The sequence below is a fragment of the Cibotium barometz genome, chromosome 25 (genome assembly GCF_041138505.1).
Source record: "Cibotium barometz isolate CiBa-2024 chromosome 25, ASM4113850v1, whole genome shotgun sequence".
In the NCBI taxonomy this organism is placed as follows: domain Eukaryota; kingdom Viridiplantae; phylum Streptophyta; class Polypodiopsida; order Cyatheales; family Cibotiaceae; genus Cibotium; species Cibotium barometz.
In genome coordinates, this window is record NC_141070.1 from 56,637,166 (window position 1) to 56,658,546 (window position 21,381).

At 41.7% G+C, this 21,381-nt stretch overlaps 1 protein-coding gene across 1 annotated transcript; it reads left to right on the forward strand.

Annotated features, from left to right (window-relative positions):
* The first annotated feature begins 18,336 nt into the window (after positions 1-18,336).
* LOC147624768 (cytochrome b561 and DOMON domain-containing protein At5g35735-like) lies at positions 18,337-20,159 on the forward strand. The gene is made up of 3 exons (XM_086819814.1): positions 18,337-19,025; positions 19,106-19,354; positions 19,779-20,159. Exons 1-3 carry the CDS (start codon positions 18,396-18,398, stop codon positions 20,100-20,102), a joined length of 1,203 nt encoding a protein of 400 aa, XP_086675940.1. The 5' UTR covers positions 18,337-18,395; the 3' UTR covers positions 20,103-20,159.
* The last annotated feature ends 1,222 nt before the right edge of the window (positions 20,160-21,381 follow it).

Genomic DNA, 21,381 nt, shown 5'->3' on the forward strand with positions numbered 1-21,381 from the left:
GAATGTCTGAGCATGAGACTAAGCTGGTGGTCATTCCGAAAACCAAAACCGGGAAAATTTCCCATGCCCGAAAAATAACGATTAAAAGAGAAACAATATGAAAAGTTTAATTCTAACAATTTGATTACTTATCTAGGTTAAAGAAAGGCTGAATTTAAGAATGAAGAGAGGGGGAAAGCCTTTCCAACAAGGCATAACATCGTTTTTTTATTTTAAAGAAAATCAAAAATTAGAAAACCATTAAAAAGAAAAAGTAAGATTTCTAGTTTACTTTAATTTCCGTGAGCTTTCCTTTGGCTTGATGGTTTGACGGATCTACTCTTGTTTGCAACAAGAGTGGCCACTAATTCTTTTGAAGAGGGAAAGGTCAAAAACTAATGAATTATTAATAAATTCACTATTTTTGGCTCTGGGGTGGAGTACAATAACAGTGCATAAAACACTATTAAGCTTCTACAAAGGGGGAGGCTTCTATTTATAGGAAAAAATGAGCTTATGATGGCTTTTTAATACTTTTATGCTATTAAATTTATGGTAAAATTAAGAATCAATCTATAATTGGATGATGATCCCATTAGTGGTTATTCTAATCACATGAATAATACTAAACCTTATTCTTTCAAATTTATTGAGAATTATCAGTACTAGCAGTGGAGCTATGGCAAAATTTTTATAAAATTAACACATAAATCATTTTCATTTATATTATGAAAAGAGGACTTCCTACCATATTCTAGGATTAATCATCCTAGATTAATTGAATGATTCTCATTATAATCATGGAAAAAATAATTTTTATGTTTATACATAAATAGTTAAATAGAAAAAAGAGGAATTTCTAGTAATCCATTTTTATGTTAAAAGAGTAATCCCCATGACAATGGAAATCCATGTACTCCAATGAAGTAAGAGAAAAATTATGACGCTAGAAGGATTTTAGTTAAATTTATCTTTTTACATAGATAAATTTTAAATGATGGAGGAATTCCCACTATATTGGAATCCAAATATTTAAATGAGGAAAGTGTAATTCCTAGTGTAAAGGAATTAATGAAGATTTTTATTTAAATTTTTAAGAGAAAATTTAGTTAAATATATCTTTTTTAAAAGTTAAATTTAATTGATAAAAGAGGAATTTCCACTATATTGGAATCCAAATATTTAAATGAGGAAAGTGTAATTCCTAGTGTAAAGGAATTAATGAAGATTTTTATTTAAATTTTTAAGAGAAAATTTAGTTAAATATATCTTTTTTTAAAGATAAATTTTAAATGATGAAAGAGGAATTTCCACTATATTGGAATCCAAATATTTAAATGAGGAAAGTGTAATTCCTAGTGTAAAGGAATTAATGAAGATTTTATTTAAATTTTAAGAGAAAATTTAGTTAAATTTATCTTTTTGTATAGATAAGATTAAATGATGAAAGAGGAATTCCCACCATATTGGAATTCAAATGTTTAAATGAGAAAAGTGGAATTTTTAGCTTAATGGAATTAATGGATATTTTTATGTAAATTTTAAGAAGAATTTTAAGTAGATTTAATTTATGGTAAAAGAGGAATTCCCATGATAATTGGATTGCACTCATTGAAATAAGAAAAAGAACGATTTCAAGTTTATTCAAAAAAATATATTGATATTTTAGTTAAAAGAAGAATTTTTATGATATTTAAGAAAAGATGGATTTGAATTAAATTTTAGTGTCAAAAGATAAATTTCCACCATAATTCTACCTAATGAATTAAGGCTGAGAAATTATGTGGCATAAAGAATATCTTTGGATATTTTAATTGGTAAAATCACTAAATTGATATTTACCCAAAATCTAGATGTTTAGTTGAAGGAAATTCTTGTACAACTAAACCGAATGAATTTGGTTATACTACATGAGGGACGGACAGTAAACCTAATTGTCCTTCTCTCGATTTGAATCAGAAAAAAACTTCGTGACCAATTCCAGTTACTAAATCCAAAGAATAGACCTCCGAAACTAATCTAGTTTTTCCTTGACCAAACTCACCAAGAATCTAGTTGGACGAATGGACAAAATGATGGGTAGATTACCCTCATGAGAGATCAGGGATCCTCATTATGAAACTAGGATTTATGGAAAAAGGGTTGTCGAAAAACTGGAATTTTACTTGCATTGGAACCTCTGTTTTTTCATTCAAAGGATTGTTTTACGCTAGAATGCTGGAGGAAGCATTTGGCTTATGTTTTTCTAAGAGGAGGTTCGTTGGAACAGCTGGCGGTGGGGAGTTGTCAAGGGACGTTGCTCGCGGCAAAGCCTGTCGAGGTCTTGACCACCCTCGGTATGGTTAAAATGGTGTGCTTCCGGTACAATGGGCTAGGACCGACAACCCATGCGTACGTCGAGGAAGATTTCGGATGGATAAAAAGAAAAGATTTTTGAGAACCAAATTTTGATACTGGATCTCGTTGGTTGGCTAGCTGGTCTTCAACGGAGAGCTCAAAGGATACATTTGTGTAATACAATGGACTCGGAATTTTGGATAATAATGATCAAAAATATTATGATTTCTAATGAAGGATTGTTTTTAAAGCTAGTCGAATCTGTTAAATGGCAAGTTCATATTGGGTGTGTACGTGGTATGCCTACCTTGATTTTTGCATGAATCGCCGGCTAGGGGGCCTGGGAACTCTTTTCCTTGGTACCCGGGCAAAAACCCAACCAAATATTTATAAAGGAATCCCACCAATTCAGTGGTGGTCGGGTGGTTGGCTACGGGTGGCTGGCTAACCCATGGGCCGGATGGGGTTAGGCTAGATCGGAGGATTCCTGAGAAACAACTAGATACGATTAGTTATGTTATTTAGTTTTAAATCCTGAGAAGACCATGTTCTGTTTGGGAGGGGATCATTGGTTGTGCCTCGTAAATGAGGAAAAAAGCGGTGATTCCATGGACCAAGTGCAAGTCTCTTCTTGATCTGACCATGTGACTTCAGGTTTGGCCGGATCAATTTTTCTAGTTAAGACTTGACTCGTTAGAGTAATTTCCCCGTTAGAAGATTTTTCCCAATTGGTAGAATCGTCCGTGCCTTTCGGGCGAGGGGAGTCTTCCGGGCTCGGCCTCGGAGGGGCTGCCCGGCCTAGCCTCTCGTCCCGGACATCTGCGGGCGAGGCCCCGAGAGTGTGTGGGTCCCGCCCTGTGCGGGAGACCGACACCGCTTCCGTCGTGCCTGTAGGAGCCCCGGGCGGGCGGGGGACCTCACACACATACTCACGTGGCGCAACCTGAAGTTCTTTATTTTATCAACTTATCAAACCAAATCTACCATACATGAACGACAGGGTGGATGTGTGTGCTAGGTTATTCCTCTTTGCTTTCTTCCCTCTCTCTCCTCTCTCTCCACCGATCCTAAATGTTGGTGTCTTTGTGATGATTCTCTTACATTCTCTCTCTCTGTCTCTCTCTCTCTCTCAGGGAAGGAAGAAGGGGACATCAAAATTAAGCTCCCTCTATTTCCTAATGCATGTTGATGATTCTTGTATATGAATTTGCAAAGGAGGAGGACTAAATATACGACCAATATTTCAAAAACTCCTTATACAATAAAACCCTTACCCTAAGTACTCTATTGGAGACCAAAATGTTAGATTCAAAAGCCATGTTTGTCTAGCTTGCCTCGAAAGCCTTAGATTTGGATCCTTGTGTTAGTATTAGCATAGATCAAGGGTAGCCTCCTAGGTGTGTATATGCTTGTGGAGCAAGGATATGGCAGCATAAAGGGCCAATTAGGTATGTTTAGATTTGTAATGGTGGGGGTGAGGATTGAAGGGGGGTAGACAAGTTGGCTTGGGTTGGGATCACTTGTGCAAAATTGGGATTCCATGTCGTAAAGCTATAGAACTTAGGTTTATGATATGTGACCTATTGAGACTTACATGACATATTATTTTCATTTTTACAAGAGAAATAACTATCATATTTGCAAGTTAATATTCTTACAAGTTACAATCTCAAAGAAAAAAAAGCTTACTTGTTTAGGTAACATGTCATACATGTGGCGCACTTAACATTTAGCCAAAAAAAATCAAGCATCTTCTGTTATATCCATAGATTGTGTGGATAATCGTCTTCTATTAAAGGGGAGACAAGAAGGGATAAAGAGTATGGACAAGGTTGAAGGAGATAGGTGACAATTTTTAAAAGGGAAAAAAACATTGGAGGTAACCACCTCTTTATAAAAAAGGCACTTGGCATTATCACGTGTGTAGAGTTACCAATGGGAAACTAATAAGCCTACAATCCAAGAACAAATAGGTTCAACTGTACATTTGTACTTTCAAGCTATTACAACATCACTATTATACCTATACACTACCATATGCATATGAACGAATAATTGTCAAAACATTATCGTTGCATGATAAATGCCCACAAAAGTCCTCCAAGGAGTTCTCTGACACAGCTATTGAAGGTGGATTCATCACCATCATGGATATGCAATTGGTGTTGCCAAATTTAACACTAGTCTAATGATTGATGCGTAAAAGTAACTTTTTAACAAAAATGACTAAAGGTTTAATTCTTTTTTTTTTTCACAAATATAGTAGAGTAAGTGGACTTAAGGATCCATGTAGTTACTTGAAATTTTTAAAAAGGCTAGAAGTTGCATAAAAGTGATGTAATATCCATTGTTTTAAGGACACATATGTAGAAAAGTGTCTTTCATTAATAAAAGGTATATATATGCCAATGGTTAACATACTTTTTTAATTATATTTGTAGCATAATTACCACATTAAGGTGAACTAGAACTCAAAAACTAAAACCTTTCAAAGGAAGTGTTTAACATGGAAAGATAATAAGCTTGAAAAAAATCAAACACTATGTGATAGTATTTACTTAGAAGTAATTTCTGTGAAACCTTATATTAAAAGAGAAATAAATTTTTCATGAGTCTCTAAAATTACAAAATTACATGTCGCATACCATGCACCCCCTAGTCCTTGCAACTATCACTACTGCAATTAACAAGTGGGCTAACCAATAGCTAGAACCTGGGGGGGGAGGGGCTTCATTATATGTCGAACTCCACAAAATTACAGAGCTATAATTTTTCTCTAGGACCTACAAAATTACATATTGGATACCCTACACTCCTAGTCCTTTTGCAACTATCACTAGTGCAACTATCAAGCGGGCTAACCAATAGTTAGCTAGACCCTTGGGGGTGTGAGGGAAAAAGGATGGAAGGACCAGATATACGAGAGATCAGAGTAAAACCACACAACATGAAATATGTGAGTGAATATATATAAAAAGGTTTGTGCAGATATGTACAAGAGCCCTCATATGAGAGGTGACTCTGAGCAAAAAGAAGACCAGTGCTGAAGTAGAGAAGGACATTAGAGTTGAAGCACGGTCGATGACAAAGGCTTGCCGATGTGTGGTAAAACACTTTGAGGTGATAGTGGCAGCGAAAAAATGTAACTTTGATTGACGATGATGGTGGTGCAGTCTCTGATGACACGGGTGTTGTGTACCTAGAGCAGAGAGGGCTATCGTCCTCCCGAGTGGTGCAAGCTCTGGTGACACAGGTGCTACGTACCTGAAGTAGAGAGGGCTGCCATCTCCCCGATGGAGCACAGAGGGCTGCTGTCCCGATGTGTAGCAGAGAGGGTTGCCGTCCCGATGTGTAGCAGAGAGGGTTGCCGTCCTGATGTAGTAGAGAGGGCTCTTGTCTCAAAGTAGTAGAGAGGGCTGCTGGCCCGATGTGTACAGAGAGGGCTGCTGTCCCCCCAAGTAGCAGAGAGGGCTGCTATCCCGATGTAGCAGAAGAAGGCCTGATGTAAGGGCTAAGAAAATAGCATGATGTTGGCTGATGTGGGCCCTGCAGAAGGTGGCCTAGACCAGTAGAGGAAAACACAGATATGAGCCTCAACTTGTAGGTGGCTAGGGGGTACCTGATATGGTGATGAATTGGTACATGATGATGAGGTATGGGCAATGCTATATATAGTAAAAGGGGGTGTCGGGCGGTCACCATAAAGGTGTAGGCCAGCAGCCAAGATAAAAAGCCCAAAAAAATAAAAAATAAAAAAACTAGAAAGTCCCTTTTTAGGGCTAGAAAAGCGATGTTTCTTCACACCCCCTCTCAAGCCAAAAAGGGGACCATGAGAGAAGATGAAGTATGCCAAGGTTCCACACAAACACAACGGCAGAAGGAATGTATCCCCCTCTGGAAAAACAAGATCTGATAAAGTCGGAGAGGGCGATCATGATGGCAAAGGTGGTGTGGATGAGGTGATATGTGTGGGTTGATCGTCTTCCAAAGTATGATCTTCAACAAGATTCTCCACTGAGTAAGAAATCCTAGTCCCTATGTGGTCCAGATCAGAGTTTGGGGTAGACGATCAATGCTGTGTGCTCTCGAGGTCTTCAATCCCCTTGCTCGCGATAGCTCACGATACCACATGTGACGGCAAAAGAACGGAAGGACCAGATATACAAGAGATCAGAGTAAAACCACATAGCATGAAATATGTGAGTGAATATATGTAAAAAGGTGAGTGCAGATATGTACAAGAGCCCTCATATGAGGTGACTCTGAGCAAAAAGAAGACCAGTGCTGAAGCAGAGAAGGATGTTAGAGTTGAAGCACGATCAATGACAAAGGCTCATGTCGATGTGTGGCAAAGCACTCCGAGGTGATAGTGGCAGTGCAAAAATGTAATGTCGATGACGATGATGGTGGTGGAGTCTTTGATGACACGGGTATTACGTACCTGGAGTAGACAAGGCTACGATTTGCGTGGTGCAAGCTCTAATGACACGGGTGCTGCATACCTTAAGTAGAGAGGGCTACCGTCCTGATGGAGCAGAGAGGGCTACTGTCCCGATGTGTAGCAGCAGAGAGGGCTGGCGTCTCGATGTAGTAGAGAGAGCTCCTGTCCCGAAGTAGTAGAGAGGGCTGCTGTCCCGAAGTAGTAGAGAGGGCTGCTGTCTCGATGTAGTAGAGAGGGCTGGCGTCTAGATGTAGTAGAGAGAGCTCCTGTCCCGAAGTAGTAGAGAGGGCTGCTGTCTCGATGTAGTAGAGAGGGCTGCTGTCTCGATGTAGTAGAGAGGGCTGCTGTCTCGATGTACAGAGAGGGCTGTTGTCCCGAAGTACAGAGAGGGCTGCTGTCCCAAAGTAGCGGAGAGGGCTACTGTCCCGATGTACAGAGAGGGCTGGCGTCTCGATGTAGTAGAGAGAGCTCCTGTCCCGAAGTAGTAGAGAGGGCTGCTGTCTCGATGTACAGAGAGGGCTGGCGTCTCGATGTAGTAGAGAGAGCTCCTGTCCCGAAGTAGTAGAGAGGGCTGCTGTCTCGATGTAGTAGAGAGGGCTGCTGTCTCGATGTAGCGGAGAGGGCTGCTATCTCGATGTACAGAGAGGGCTGCTGTCCCGAAGTAGCGGAGAGGGCTACTATCCCGATGTAGCAAAAGAAGGCCTGATGTAAGGGCTAAGAAAACAGCCTGATGTTGGCTGATGTGAGCCTTGCAGAAGGTGGCCTAGACCAGTAGAGGAAAACGCAGATATGAGCCTCTGCTTGTAGGCGGCTAGGTATGGCGATGAAGTGGTACATGAGGATGAGGTATGGGCAATGCTATATATAGTACAAGGGGGTGCTGGTCGGTCACCATAAAGGTGTAGGCTAGCAACCAAGATAAAAACCCCAAAAAAAAATAAAAAATAAAATAACTAGAAACTCCCTTTTTAGGGGTAGAAAAGTGTTGTTTCTTCACACCCCCTCTCAGGCCAAAAAGGGGACCATGAGAGAAGATGAAGTATGCCAGGGTTCCACACAAACACAATGGCAGAAGGAATGTGTCCCCCTCTGGAAACAAGATCTGATAAAGTCAGAGAGGGCGATCGTGATGGAAAAGGTGGTGTGGATGAGGTGATGTGCATGGGTTGATCGTCTCCCAAAGTATGATCAACAAAATTCTCCTCTGAGTAAAATCCTAGTCCCTATGTGGTCGAGATCAGAGTTTGGAGAAGCATCTTCTGGTGAGAAGAATCAGTCCTCTCGAGAGGTCTTCAATCCCTTTGCTCACGATAGCTCTGATACCATGTGAGGGCAAAAGAACGGAAGGACCAGATATACGAGAGATCAGAGTAAAACTACATAGCATGAAATATCTGTGAATATATATAAAAAGGTGAGTGCAAATATGTACAAGAGCCCTCATATGAGAGGTGACTCTAAGCAAAAAGAAGACCAGTGCTGAAGTAGAGAAGGACGTTGGAGTTGAAGCACGGTCGATGACAAAGGCTCGCGGCGATGTGTGGCAAAGCACTCCGAGGTGATAGTGGCAGCGCTAAAAGGTAATGTCCATGACAATGGTGGTGGTGGAGTCTCTGATGACACGGGTACTGCGTACCTGGAGCAGAGAGGGCTACCGTCCGAGTGGTGTGAGCTCTGGTGACACGGGTGCTGCTGCGTACCTGAAGTAGAGAGGGATGGAGTAGAGAGGGCTACTGTCCCGATGTGTAGTAGAGAGGGGTGCCGTCCGGATGTAGCAGAGAGGGCTCCTATCCCCTCCCAAAGTAGCAGAGAGGGCTCCTATCCCCTCCCAAAGTAGCAGAGAGGGCTCCTATCCCCTCCCAAAGTAGTAGAGATGGTTGCTGTCCCAATGTAACAGAGAGGGCTCCTATCCCCTCCCAAAGTAGTAGAGAGGGTTGCTGTCCCAATGTAACAGAGAGGGCTCCTATCCCCTCCCAAAGTAGTAGAGAGGATTGCTGTCCCAATGTAGCAGAGAGGGGTCCTGTCCCGAAGTAGCAGAGAGGGCTGCTGTCCCGATGTAGCAGAAGAAGGCCTGATGTAAGCACCAAGAAAATTGCCTGATGTTGGCTTATGTGAGCCCTACACAGCAGAAGGCGGCTTGGACCAGCAGAGGAAAACGTAGATATGAGCCTCTACTTGTAGTAGGCGGCCAGGTGGTACCTGATATGGTGATGAAGTGGTACATGCTGATGAGGTATGGGCAATGCTATATATTGTAAAGGGGGTGCTGGTCCATGACCATAAAGGTGTAGGCCAGCAGCCAAGACAAAAACCCCCAAAAAAATAAAAAATAAAATAACTAGAAACTCCCTTTTTAGGGCTGGAAAAGTGCTGTTTCTTCACACCCCCTCTCAGGCCAAAAAGGGGAACATGACAGAAGATGAAGTATGCCAGGGTTCCACACAAACACAACGGCAGAAGGAATGTATCCCCCTCTGGAAACAAGATCTGATAAAGTCAAAGAGGGCGATCGTGATGGCAAAGGTGGTGTGGATGAGGTGACGTGCATGGGTTGATCATCTCCCAAAGTATGATCTCCAACAAGATTCTCCACTGAAGAGTAAGTAATCCTAGTCCCTATGTGGTCTAGATCAAAGTTTGGTGAAGCATCTTCTAGTGAGAAGAATCGGTCCTTTGGGAGTGCGGGTAGATGGTCGATGCTATGTGCTCTTGAGGTCTTCAATCCCTTTGCTCATGATGGCTCTGATACCATGTGAGGGAAAAAGGACGGAAGGACCAGATATACGAGAGAGTAAAACCACACATCATGAAATATGTGAGTGAACATATATAAAAAGGTGAGTGTAGATATGTACAAGAGCCCTCATATGAGAGGTGACTCTGAGCAAAAAGAAGACCAGTGCTGAAGCAGAGAAGGAAATCGATGACGAAGGCTCGCGTCGATGTGTGGTAAACCACTCCAAGGTGATAGTGGTAGCACAAAAAGGTAACGTCGAGATGAGACGATGATGGTGGTGGAGTCTTTGATGACACAGGTACTGCATACCTGGAGAGCAGAGAGGGCTACCGTCTGAGTGGTGCAAGCTTTGGTGACACGGGTGCTGTGTACCTGAAGAAGCAGAGAGGGCTGCTGTCCCGATGTAGCAGAGAGGGCTCCCATCCCGATGTGTAGCAGAGAGGACTACCGTCCCGAAGTAGTAGAGAGGGCTACTATCCTCCTCTTGATCTAGCAGAGAGGGCTCCTGTCCCGAAGTAGCAGAGAGGGCTCCTGTCCCGAAGTAGCAGAGAGGGCTCCTTCCCGAAGTAGTCGAGAGGGCTACTATCCTCATCTTGATCTAGCAGAGAGGGCTCCTGTCCCGAAGTAGCAGAGAGGTACGCTATCTCAATGTAGCCAAGAAGGCATGATGTAAGCGCGAAGAAAATTGCCTGATGTTGGCTGATGTGAGCCCTGCAGAAGGCGGCTTGGACCAACAAAGGAAAACGTAGATATGAGCCTCTACTTGTAGGCGGCCAGGTGGTGCTTCCTGATATGGTGATGAAGTGGTACATGATGATGACCTAGGTATGGGCAATGCTAAATATTGTAAAGGGGGGTGGTGGTCCGTGACCATAAAGGTGTAGGCCAGCAGGTCGCCAAGACAAAAACCCCTAAAAAAATAAAATATAAAATAACTAGAAACTCCCTTTTTAGGACTGGAAAAGTGTTGTTTCTTCACCCCCTCTCAGGCCAAAAAGGGGACCATGAGAGAAGATGAAGTATGCCAGGGTTCCACACAAACACAACGGCAGAAGGAATGTATCCCCCTCTGGACAAGATCTGATAAAGTCGAAGAGGGCGATCGTGATGGCAAAGGTGGTGTGGATGAGGTGACGTGCATGGGTTGATCGTCTCCCAAAGTATGATCTCCAACAAGATTCTCCACTGAAGAGTAAGTAATCCTAGTCCCTATGTGGTCCAGATCAAAGTTTGGTGAAGCATCTTCTAGTGAGAAGAATCGGTCCTCCGAGAGTGCGGGTAGACGATCCATGCCGTGTGCTCTCGAGGTCTTCAATCCCTCTGCTCACGATAGCTCTGATACCATGTGAGGGAAAAAGGACGGAAGGACCATATATACGAGAAACACATAGCATGAAATATGTGAGTGAATATATATAAAAAGGTGAGTGTAGATATGTACAAGAGCCCTCATATGAGAGGTGACTCTGAGCAAAAAGAGGACTAGTGCTGAAGCAGAGAAGGACGTCGGAGCTGAAGCACGATCGATGTGACAAAGGCTCGTGTTAATGTGTGGCAAAGCACTCCGAGGTGATAGTGGCAAACGAAAAAAGGTAACATCGATGAGAATGATGGTGGTGCAGTCTCTGATGACATGGGTGTTGCGTACATGGAGAAGAGAGGGCTGTCGTCGAGTGGCAAAGCACTCCGAGGTGATAGTGGAAAACGAAAAAAGGTAACATCGATGAGAATGATGGTGGTGCAGTCTCTGATGACATGGGTGCTGCGTACATGGAGAAGAGAGGGCTGTCGTCGAGTGGTGCAAGCTCATGTAACTTTGCACCAAACCAAAAATTAAGCATATATAGTCACAATCGATAATTCATAGAGTGCCTGCACATGGAAAACTTACAGAGCCAAAACAAGGCCTACAACGCACTCGCAAAACATGTAAAAAAGTCAGTTAATTACATTAACTATACATAATATAGTCTTCTTGCTTCACCCATGAGGATGCCTCAATTTGATACAATGACTTTCATGTCTGCCTATAGCTCTTAACAGCTACCAAAGGTGTTGCTCCAAAATCAAAGAGGGGAAGAGATAGAAATATCCTTACCTATGTACTGCTTCCTTGCTTGCCTTGTTCTTTTCTCTTGCTTGCCTCCTTAGCTCTCACACAAAATTGAGCTCTAAATACCATAAAGAGAATACAGGGGAGAAGGAGAGCTTGAGTTCCTTGCAAACAAACACACACATAAGAGAGAGAAAGACACAAGAGAGATATGGATGCTTGACTTTTCCTCTATCTTGTTCTCTTCTCTATAACCATACAATAAAGAGATAAGAATTAATACTATAATGGAAAGTACTCTCCTTCCATAACATATACTAGTCTGTCCATATTGTGAACCTCACTATATGAGCTGGTGCTATAACTATGCATAACTCTAGTACTCTAAAGTGGTTGTGTGAGAGCATGCCATCCACCATTGGCAGCAACATATCAATCATAATCTTACCAACCATGCCAATGGCATAAGTGCAAAACCTAGGCATGTCATCAATGTCCGCATCACTAGTTAAGCTCAATATCTCAACACCACACACACTCTCAACTTTCCATTCTTCTTGGGGATTATCATAATTGGTGAGACCAAATTAGCTCTATCAAATTGGGTAGATGAAACCCACTTTTAATAACTTTTCAATCTCTTCTTTCATCTAATTTGGAGTCATCCAATACCTCTACTGCTCGATTGGTATTGCATCCTCTCCTTAAGATTGACCTTGTGTTGAAAAAAATGAGGGTCAATTTCCTTCATATCCATATAACTCCAAGCGAATGCATCCTATATACGGACAACATTTCTTGTAATTTTTACCTCCATTCATCTATAAGTTTAGCACTAACTCAGGCCATCCAAGGATTTTGAAAAAAATGAGGGTCAATTTCCTTCATATCCATATAACTCCAAGCGAATGCATCCTAACATTTCGTAATTTTTACCTCCATTCATCTATAAGTTTAGCACTAACTCAGGCCATCCAAGGATTTTGTTCATCTCATAGGTTCATTTTAGAAAGTTTATCCTCTTGAACCCGACCACTTTTCTGCATCTCCTTCTCATGTGCTTCTTTTGCAGAGCAATAATCAATGCTTTAATCTATGTTGGAACTTCAGCTTCCTCTTTTTCTTGGCAAGCTTGCTTAATCATGTTCCCTGGATGTGCCAGTGCCTGATCTAGAATTGGTACTACAATAACTGGTTGCACTTAAATAACATCTTGTATCATATTGGGACACTGTCCAGTCAACATCCACATAAAAAAGGGAAACCAAATCTAGATTCTCCCATATGATTTTTTCTTCCTCGTTTTCTTCACTCCTTCGAGCCAGTTGAGTCCTTTTGCATGGAGAGGACAAACAAATGGATCTACTTTTCCTTTGGAGAGCACTGAGACTTTTGACCTTTCTCTTTCCTCTACTACGGATGATAATACGGTCTGAAGGTGCCAATACTGGCGAATCTTACCATACCATAGCCATGATCAACCCAACAACGTTAGATATGCTTCAAAGTTTTTCTTTATCTATAGGATCATAAAAGATACCAAAATTTTTCAATGATCAATTATACTAAGCTCTTGGCCGCAAACAATATCAACATGTGTAACTCTTCATTGATCTGCCATCTTGACTACGGGCAGTGTGGGCAGCTACATCTTGGTGATCCCGAAACTTTGGGCCATTTCATCATATAGCACATTGACATCATACCATTCTCCACAAAGACACCAGACATTATCTAACCCTTAAATACTATCATAACTACCATCGTCAAATTCCAACACTAGTTCTACTAATCTGCATAGATTGGATTGCTAGCTTCCACCAATTTCTCCACTGGGACAATCCTTCCCAAAAGCAGTTGCCAATTGAATTGATCCAATGTGATGTTTAACTTCATTTTTTGAAAATCCTCCCATAGATCATATTTGAATGCTACTTCAGCTAGCTATCTCTGACTTCTAGATATCTAAGGTGAAATATCTATCCTTGTATTGGATTCCACCATCCTTCTCTAGGATTAGCTTTTTTCCTCCCTCTTTCTTTTGAACATCAATAGTTTGCTTTGTTGATGAGTCACCCATCTCTACCTATAGATTTACCAACTCTTCGGCTTGATTTAGGTGCTTTTGAGACTTTCTCGGACCTCTCTGCACCTTGGTTCTTTTCTTCCTCTAGAGATTTACCAACTCTTCTACTTGATATAGGTTCTTCTAGCACTGCTCTACACCGTGGGTCTTTTCTAGTTGCTTCAAATTCAGAACGATGGATGAACACACCATATTGGTTTTCTTCTATGATCAAATGGCCTCCGAACTAACTTCTACCACCTTCCTTGTTTGAGGAACTTCTTGAGCATTTTGGACCATGCCATGTGCTTCCTGGACCATCTTAGTCCCGACACATTGCTGCTCCTCCCAATTTTGGGGGTTTTCCTTCGTCCTTGGTCTATTCGGATTATTTGGGTGAACTATTAGGCCTTACGCCCTCGTGATTGCTACAAACGCCTTTGGTGGCTCTAACGCCACATAATATGGCTCAATTTTTACAAGATTAATTGTTTGATGTTTAACCAAAGTTTCCACCTTTGGTTGTGTTGTTTAGACTTCTTGCTGATGATGCTACCACTTGTGGACACTTGGTCTTACAATGACCAATTTCTTTGTAATAGTAACAATGAAAAAAGGGTACACCTACCATACCACTACAAGATCTCAACCATAAGGGCAAGCCTGCAATATGCCTATATTTATGTGGCTGATTGGTGGCATCTATTAAACTGGTACTGCACTTTGGGTTTGGTCCACTTGTCACTTGTGATGCTGAACTCTACCATTGACGCGATAAGCCTTCGTAACATGGATGGTGGTCTGACATATGGCAGAGTAGGGTGTGTTAGCTTACATTCCTCCTCGATATGACCTTGATTCAAACACTTTATGCATTAGGCATCTGATCGTAATCTAGATCCAATTCCTCCTTCACTTTTATGCATTAGGCATCTGATCGTATTCTAGATCCAATTCCTCCTTCACTTCCACCTTGAAGCTTACCCATGCTATCACCAATCATTCTTCAACCGTCTCTAACTTTTTATCCTTTCTTCTTTTGGTTCTTGTGTGCTTGGATTTTGAATTCGACTCTGGATCCAAGTCATCATCTGAAGTGTCTTCCTCTTACTCATCCTTCGAGGAATCTATGTCTCGCTTCTTCTTCATCTTCTTGGAAGTTAAAGTTTCCCTTAGTTTTCCTTAAACTACGCTACGATCTTGGAATAGGTTCCACCAACCCATCAAATTCAGTGATCGTGAGATCAACACATCGAATTTCGCAACCCATAGAAAAACCATTCTCCGCCCATGAGTGCCTTCTTCTACCAATAAGCTTTTTTGCTCTAGGTGGTGTATTTTTTCCAACACCTATGAGAATGTCTTATCCTTCTGAAATTGGTGCCAGAATACACATCATCTAGGCCCGCATAAGTGGGGAAATGATTAGGTCCATACTCTGCATAAGTAGGGAAGTAATTAGGGCCATACTTTGTATGCCAATTGGTCACTTGCCCATCAAAACTGCCACTGAATGCATTACACTTCTGAACTATTGGGACCATATGCTACATACCATTAGCTAGTAGATATTCTTAAAATTTGCTACATGTGTATCAGGATCCTCCTTCTTACCATAAAACTTTGGGTATTTGAGGGACACATGTGGAGCAATGATCGATCTATCGAGGTAATGGCGTGCCCACGCGACCAACTAAAGATACTAAGATACTAGTAGCTGAAAGACCAACTGAGCCTGGAACCACTAGGTGATGTGGCAAAGGAAGTTTTGCACCTAATTTGGCAAGCAAAAGGTTGGAAATCAAGAGAGATAGCTAGCCACTTTTGAAGAAATTAAAGGGTGGCTCCGATTGCGAGGAGTTGCCCTCCGTTCTAGCTCATAGGCTTCTTTGGAACTTGGATATCTCTCTTACGTAGGCTCATCCTCCTACAGACTCGAGCTATCTACTGCCGCCCCAGTGTGGCACACCATTGATGCTCTTGGCGAGCGTCATAATGCCATTCTCGGTTTGTCTCATAAGTGAAGAGTAAAACAACAATTGGCAACCTTGTAAGAGTTATTGTTGTGCTCCACCTCCATAAGAAGCAAGCCATCCACATCAAAATGAGCACTGACTAGAAATGCAACCGGTGGGCACACTGACTAGAAATGCAACCGGTGGGTAGATAGCCGCATGGGAGTAAGATAAAAGGATTAAACATAGAAAATGGAAGTCATTCTTGAAGACCCAAAGAGGAACACCCATGAAATGCGACCACTTTAACTCAATCAACTAGATGCCACAAACAGAGGCTAACAAGATAGAGATATGTGAAATAAGCAAAACAATGTCACACAAGGAAGAAAACACATCAACATGTAAGATGGAACAACGAATGCCATCAGGGTCTAAATGACCCAGGAAAGAGGAACTAAAGAATAACCTAGGAGAAAGTGAATAATCTGCAACTTAATTGGTGGCAAGGGAAGAGGATCCACACGAGCCAGAAAACTACATGATGCTTATAACAAAGACCAGAGCATGTTCAAGTGATTGATCATAATAGGATCACCCCAAAAGTGTTGCCAGATAAACCCATACAAGAATTACAAATTAAACATTAAACATAATTAGACAAGCTAGAAAACTACATGATGCTCACAACAAAGATCAGAGCATGTTTGAGTGATTGATCTTCACAATAGGATCGCCCCAAAAGTGTTGGTAGCTAAACCCATACAAGAATTACAAGTTAAACATTAAACAGAATTGCATACAAACAATACATTCAGACATTCAAGGTTATGTGATACACAAATTACTATACATTACACCACTCACAAGACTACATAGAATTATAAATATGAATCATGCATGACTAATGTTGCTTTCTTCTCTAAATCTATGATGATAATTATAATGATTGTCATAATGATAATCGTAATCATAATCTCTTCCATAAGTGCTTAGCGCAGTACATAACAACACGAATCGAGAAACATAGTGTCACCTTTATTACTATTTGAGTCACATTCCTAAGCTTACCCTAAGCTAAGGTATATTTGATTGATAATACTAAGGGTATTTATTCCTAACATAACGGCCTTATTCTTGGGAATCGGCCATGCCTAGTTAATAACTTTTGAGGTTTATAACATCTCTCAGCATTTACAAGTGTGATTTATCATAACCTTAGCAATATTTCATCTCTAAGGTATATACTCCCCCATATTTCCAAGTACCCTTCATCAATTATTTTCTAACACTCTCCCTTTGAGGTTTACAATGCATCTTAACATTTACAAGTGTGATTTCTCATAAGCTTAACAACCTTTCATCTCTAAGGTGCATAATCCCCCTTATTACCTTGGATAGAATTCTCATTTCTCCTTTAGTCATGTTGGTTGAAAAGATTTATCTTGTAGGATGAAAAACCCTAGAAAATATCTTATTCAGCATGAAAATTTTACTAACTCAAGAATGCGTGAAACTTTTATGGTCATGATGAAAGGACTAAAGTTGCTTATGAACTTAGGACAAGCAATATGCTTTTGGTGTGCCCTTTTATTCTTGTAAACTAACTAAAGTCTTTCAAGCATAATGTATTCATGTAAATGAGACTAAATGAAGCCATTTGTTATCATCAATCTTGGATTACACAAGCACCACTTCAAGCTGCATTGTTCTAAATCCTTTACTTTATAGACTATCTGCATTATTCCTTTTGGGTGGCATGTCACTATCAAGTAACATCCATTTCACTTTACTTGGCATCTATATCTTGTCCTTGACATTTAAATGTAAACAAGAAAGCTTGGTTAATTTTAGGTGCCATCATCACAAATGTAAAGGTCTTAAAGTATAAAGACATGCATTTAATAATTTAGTAAATTTAACTTTTTGGGTTTCACACTTACAGACCAATCAAAGTCTTTCAAACACAATGCATTCATGTAAATGTGGCTAAATGAAGCCATTTGTGATCCTAGATCTTGGATTACACAAGCATGACGACACCATTTCAAGGCGTCTTACAATTTTAGATCCTTAACTTCATAGACTTTAGTATTTGGACTAGGTGGTATGTCATGTCACTTTATTTGGCATCTACATCTTGTCCTTCATTTTAAACAAGAAAGGTTGGTGACTTTTAGGTGCCACCATCACAAACATAGAGGTCTTAAAGCATATGTATAGTTGGGTGCCCTACAAGGGTGCTAAATCCAATCAAAAGAATAAGTCCAATTGATCTAAGATAGCCTTGAGTGGAGTCACATAGTGAACGAAAAGGACTAGGCTTGTTGTGATTCCAATTGTGAATTCCTAGATCAAATCCTTATTTTAATTTTCGGTGTGAAGGTCATGCCAAGACCAAATCTTTTACATGGTTGTTGGGAAGATGAACCTTGGAATGTGGATCTACATAATGTAATGATTTGATGCCTTAATAGAATATGAGTCGGGAATCCACAAGTTGGAGGCCCAAGGCCACTAGCATAGACTATGGGAAAAGGTGGAGCATTGGTTGAAGTGGCTTTCTTGAAGGGAAAGAAGGAGGCAATTTTAAAGGAGACTTAAGGGGGAGCTTTTTTTTGGGTTTAGTCCTTGATAAGGAGACTTCGAGAAGGATAAAGTTGTGACTAGGAGTAACAAAAACTACACGGGATCGGTAGGACATGGAAAGCATTGTGGGGTGGGCCAAAATAGAGTGAGCTGATATTAAAAAAGCAGTGGTGGCGCTGCCAGCTGCAGCAGTTGTCTTTTAAAGGCTTGCTTGCTTTCGTCCCTGAATATTGCCCGCCATGGCGGCAACGGCTTCGCTCTTTGTCCTCCTGCTGCCTCTCCTCGTATCCCCTTGCTTTGGCCAGACTTGCTCCAAATCCTACACATTCAACGGGGAGAACAAGCTCTTCGCCAGCTGCAACGATCTGTCCGTGCAGCAGGCCAGCATAGCGTGGTCTTTGCATCCGCAGAACAACACCTTGGAGGTGCTCTTCTCCGGTACCGCCCCCTCTTCCGGCGGCTGGGTGGGATGGGGCATCAACCCGGACGCCGCCTCCCGGCCGGCCATGGTGGGAGCGCAAGCTTTCATCGCCTTCCAAGCCCCCAACGGCAGCACCATCCTCACCTACAACGTCACGGCGGACACCAAGGCGGGCTCGCCGCTCAAGTGCACGCCCATCGGCCTGGAGGTGCTGGACATGGGCGTCCAGATCTCGGGCGGCGGCACCAGCATTGCCATGCTCGTCTCCCTCAGGCTCAAGCGCCGCCTGCTCAACATAGTGTGGAACAGGGGCGCCTCCGTCTCCAATTTCCAGCCGGGCATCCATGGGCTTAGCGCCGCGGACCTTTCTGGTCTGAAAACGATCAACGTATCCTCCGGGATCGCGACCTCATCGACGGTTCAACCTCCTCATTATTTGCTCAAGAATGTAGGTGTGATTTAATTTTTGTGCTTTCTTTTCATTTCTTTTTTTTTTGGGGGGAAAACTTTACCGCCCCCCACACACAGAGACACGCTGTGCTGAACACGGTCGGATGGGGCGTTCTTATACCTCTGGGTGCCATCGCTGCGCGTTACCTTCGGCCTTTCAGCGACCCGGCATGGTTCTACATACATGTGTTCATCCAGATCGCAGGCTACTCTCTGGGTGTAGCTGGATGGGCCACAGGCTTGCGACTGGGTGGCTATTCTGTCGGCATCGTATACTCAAAGCACCGGTCCCTAGGAATCGCCCTCTTTGCCATCGCCACCTTGCAGGTGAGTCCACTTGTCATTTGAATTGAGTGCATTAATGATTCTTAAAAGACTTTATTAGAGTGCATTTAGAGGGTCCTTCCCTCTCTCCTTGTGACGCATGTTTGATAAGATACCTTTGTACGTTTGTGGAATCGGGCCTGAAATCTGCAACCTTACCTTAGACTTCAAATTTTTTGTAAAATTGAATGCCTAAGTGCTATCTTGTCCTTCATGGAAAATTTGCTTTAATGGCCTTAATTTGCAAGGTGTGGAATTCATGTTTAGACTACTAAGTTTTGACACATGTTTAGACTTCGAACGCATATTTAATATGATACCTTTATGGAATTTATGTAGGCTTTATAAAAAAGCATCATGAGTCATAGCCTTCACATGCATTTTAACACCCCCTAAGTTCTAACTTTGTGGGCTTTTTGTTTTTCAGGTGATGGCCATCCTTTTGAGACCCAAAAATGACCATAACCTCAGAAAAGGTTGGAACATGTACCACTATACCCTCGGAGTTACCATCCTTGTCTTGGGTATTCTTAATATTTTCTATGGGTTTGATATACTCTCACCACCATCGAAGTGGCGCCATGTGTATATTGGAGTTCTTGGAGCCTTGGCAGGCCTCGTGGTGGTCCTTGAGATCTCTACTCAGGTCCATTTTTTCTCCAAGAAGCACTCTTCTCAAGACAAATTGCAAGGTGTAACCATTGGTGGTGCCCATGTTGTTGGGAATAACTTCCATGGACAAATTGTTTAGGACAATCGCATTCATGAGACTCCCCGTATTTAGAACTATGTGGAACACATCATTTAATTAACGTGTTTGTTTCACCTCATTCCATGAGTAAGGCACCTTTTACGAAGTAGAGAATATCGTTATGCTCGCTCATACATTCTTTGTATCATACATAACAAGTAATGAGTTTCTTTGTAGAATAACTACTAAATGCCTACTGCTTCAAACAAAATTTTGCTTTTTTGGCATGCTAACACCACCACAACCAAATCAAATTGTCACCAAGCACGAAATGCCCTGAAATGGGTAGGCCTTTAGAGGTCATGAACTCTTCTTCGCTTTTGGCACTGAAATACCTTATGGATTATATAATAATCACCCTAGTTAACAAGGAAATACAAGAGCCGAATATATCACATGATGGGAATGCTTGGATTATAAAACCCTCGCCCTAGTTAATAAGGAAATACAAGAGCCAAATATATTACACAATGGCAATTCTTGTAATGTAACACTTTTGTCATCCCACCATCGTGCAAAACATGCATCACAAGCCTCGTGGCATGGCCTTCACCACTTCAATTGATTTGTTAACCTAGGGTTGGGGTTGCATCTCATGTATCTGTACACCGATGACATGTTTCACATAAATTCTAAATTTTAGCCTTCCTTACGTTGCATCCCACTAGGACCACGGAGAGTTGTAATGGCGATACATGTGAAAATCTCATTTTTTTAAAAGAAAACTTAACAATAACTATAGCATGTGAAAGTCATAGCATGCATAGCCATAATATGTCTTTCTCATACCTTCTTCATGCCATGAGCTTTTTACGATCAACCCAATGGGGCCTTCCATATATTCGAAGGTGGGAGGGGATTATTGGGCTAACGAAGAGAGTGTTACGCCCCATATTTAGAAAGAACTAGGGTAGCGTGAGATCCAACAATTTTCATAGTGATCACAATATTGGGTTCCATAATTGTGTTGTGGCTCATGATTGAGAGAGTTTCTTTTTGGTGTTCAAGACTTATGGAGAGGGACCCCCTGTGAAGAAACATCACTTTTCCAGCCCTAAAAAGGGAGTTTCTAGTTATTTATATTTTATTTTTTGGGGTTTTTCTCTTGGCTACTGGCCTACACCTTTATGGTGACCGACCAGAACCCCCACCTTTACTGTATATAACATTGCCCATACCTCATCACTCATCATGTACCATTTCATCACTCATCATGTACCATTTCATCGCCATATCAGGTACCACCTGGCCGCCTACAAGGCAGAGGCTCATATCTGCG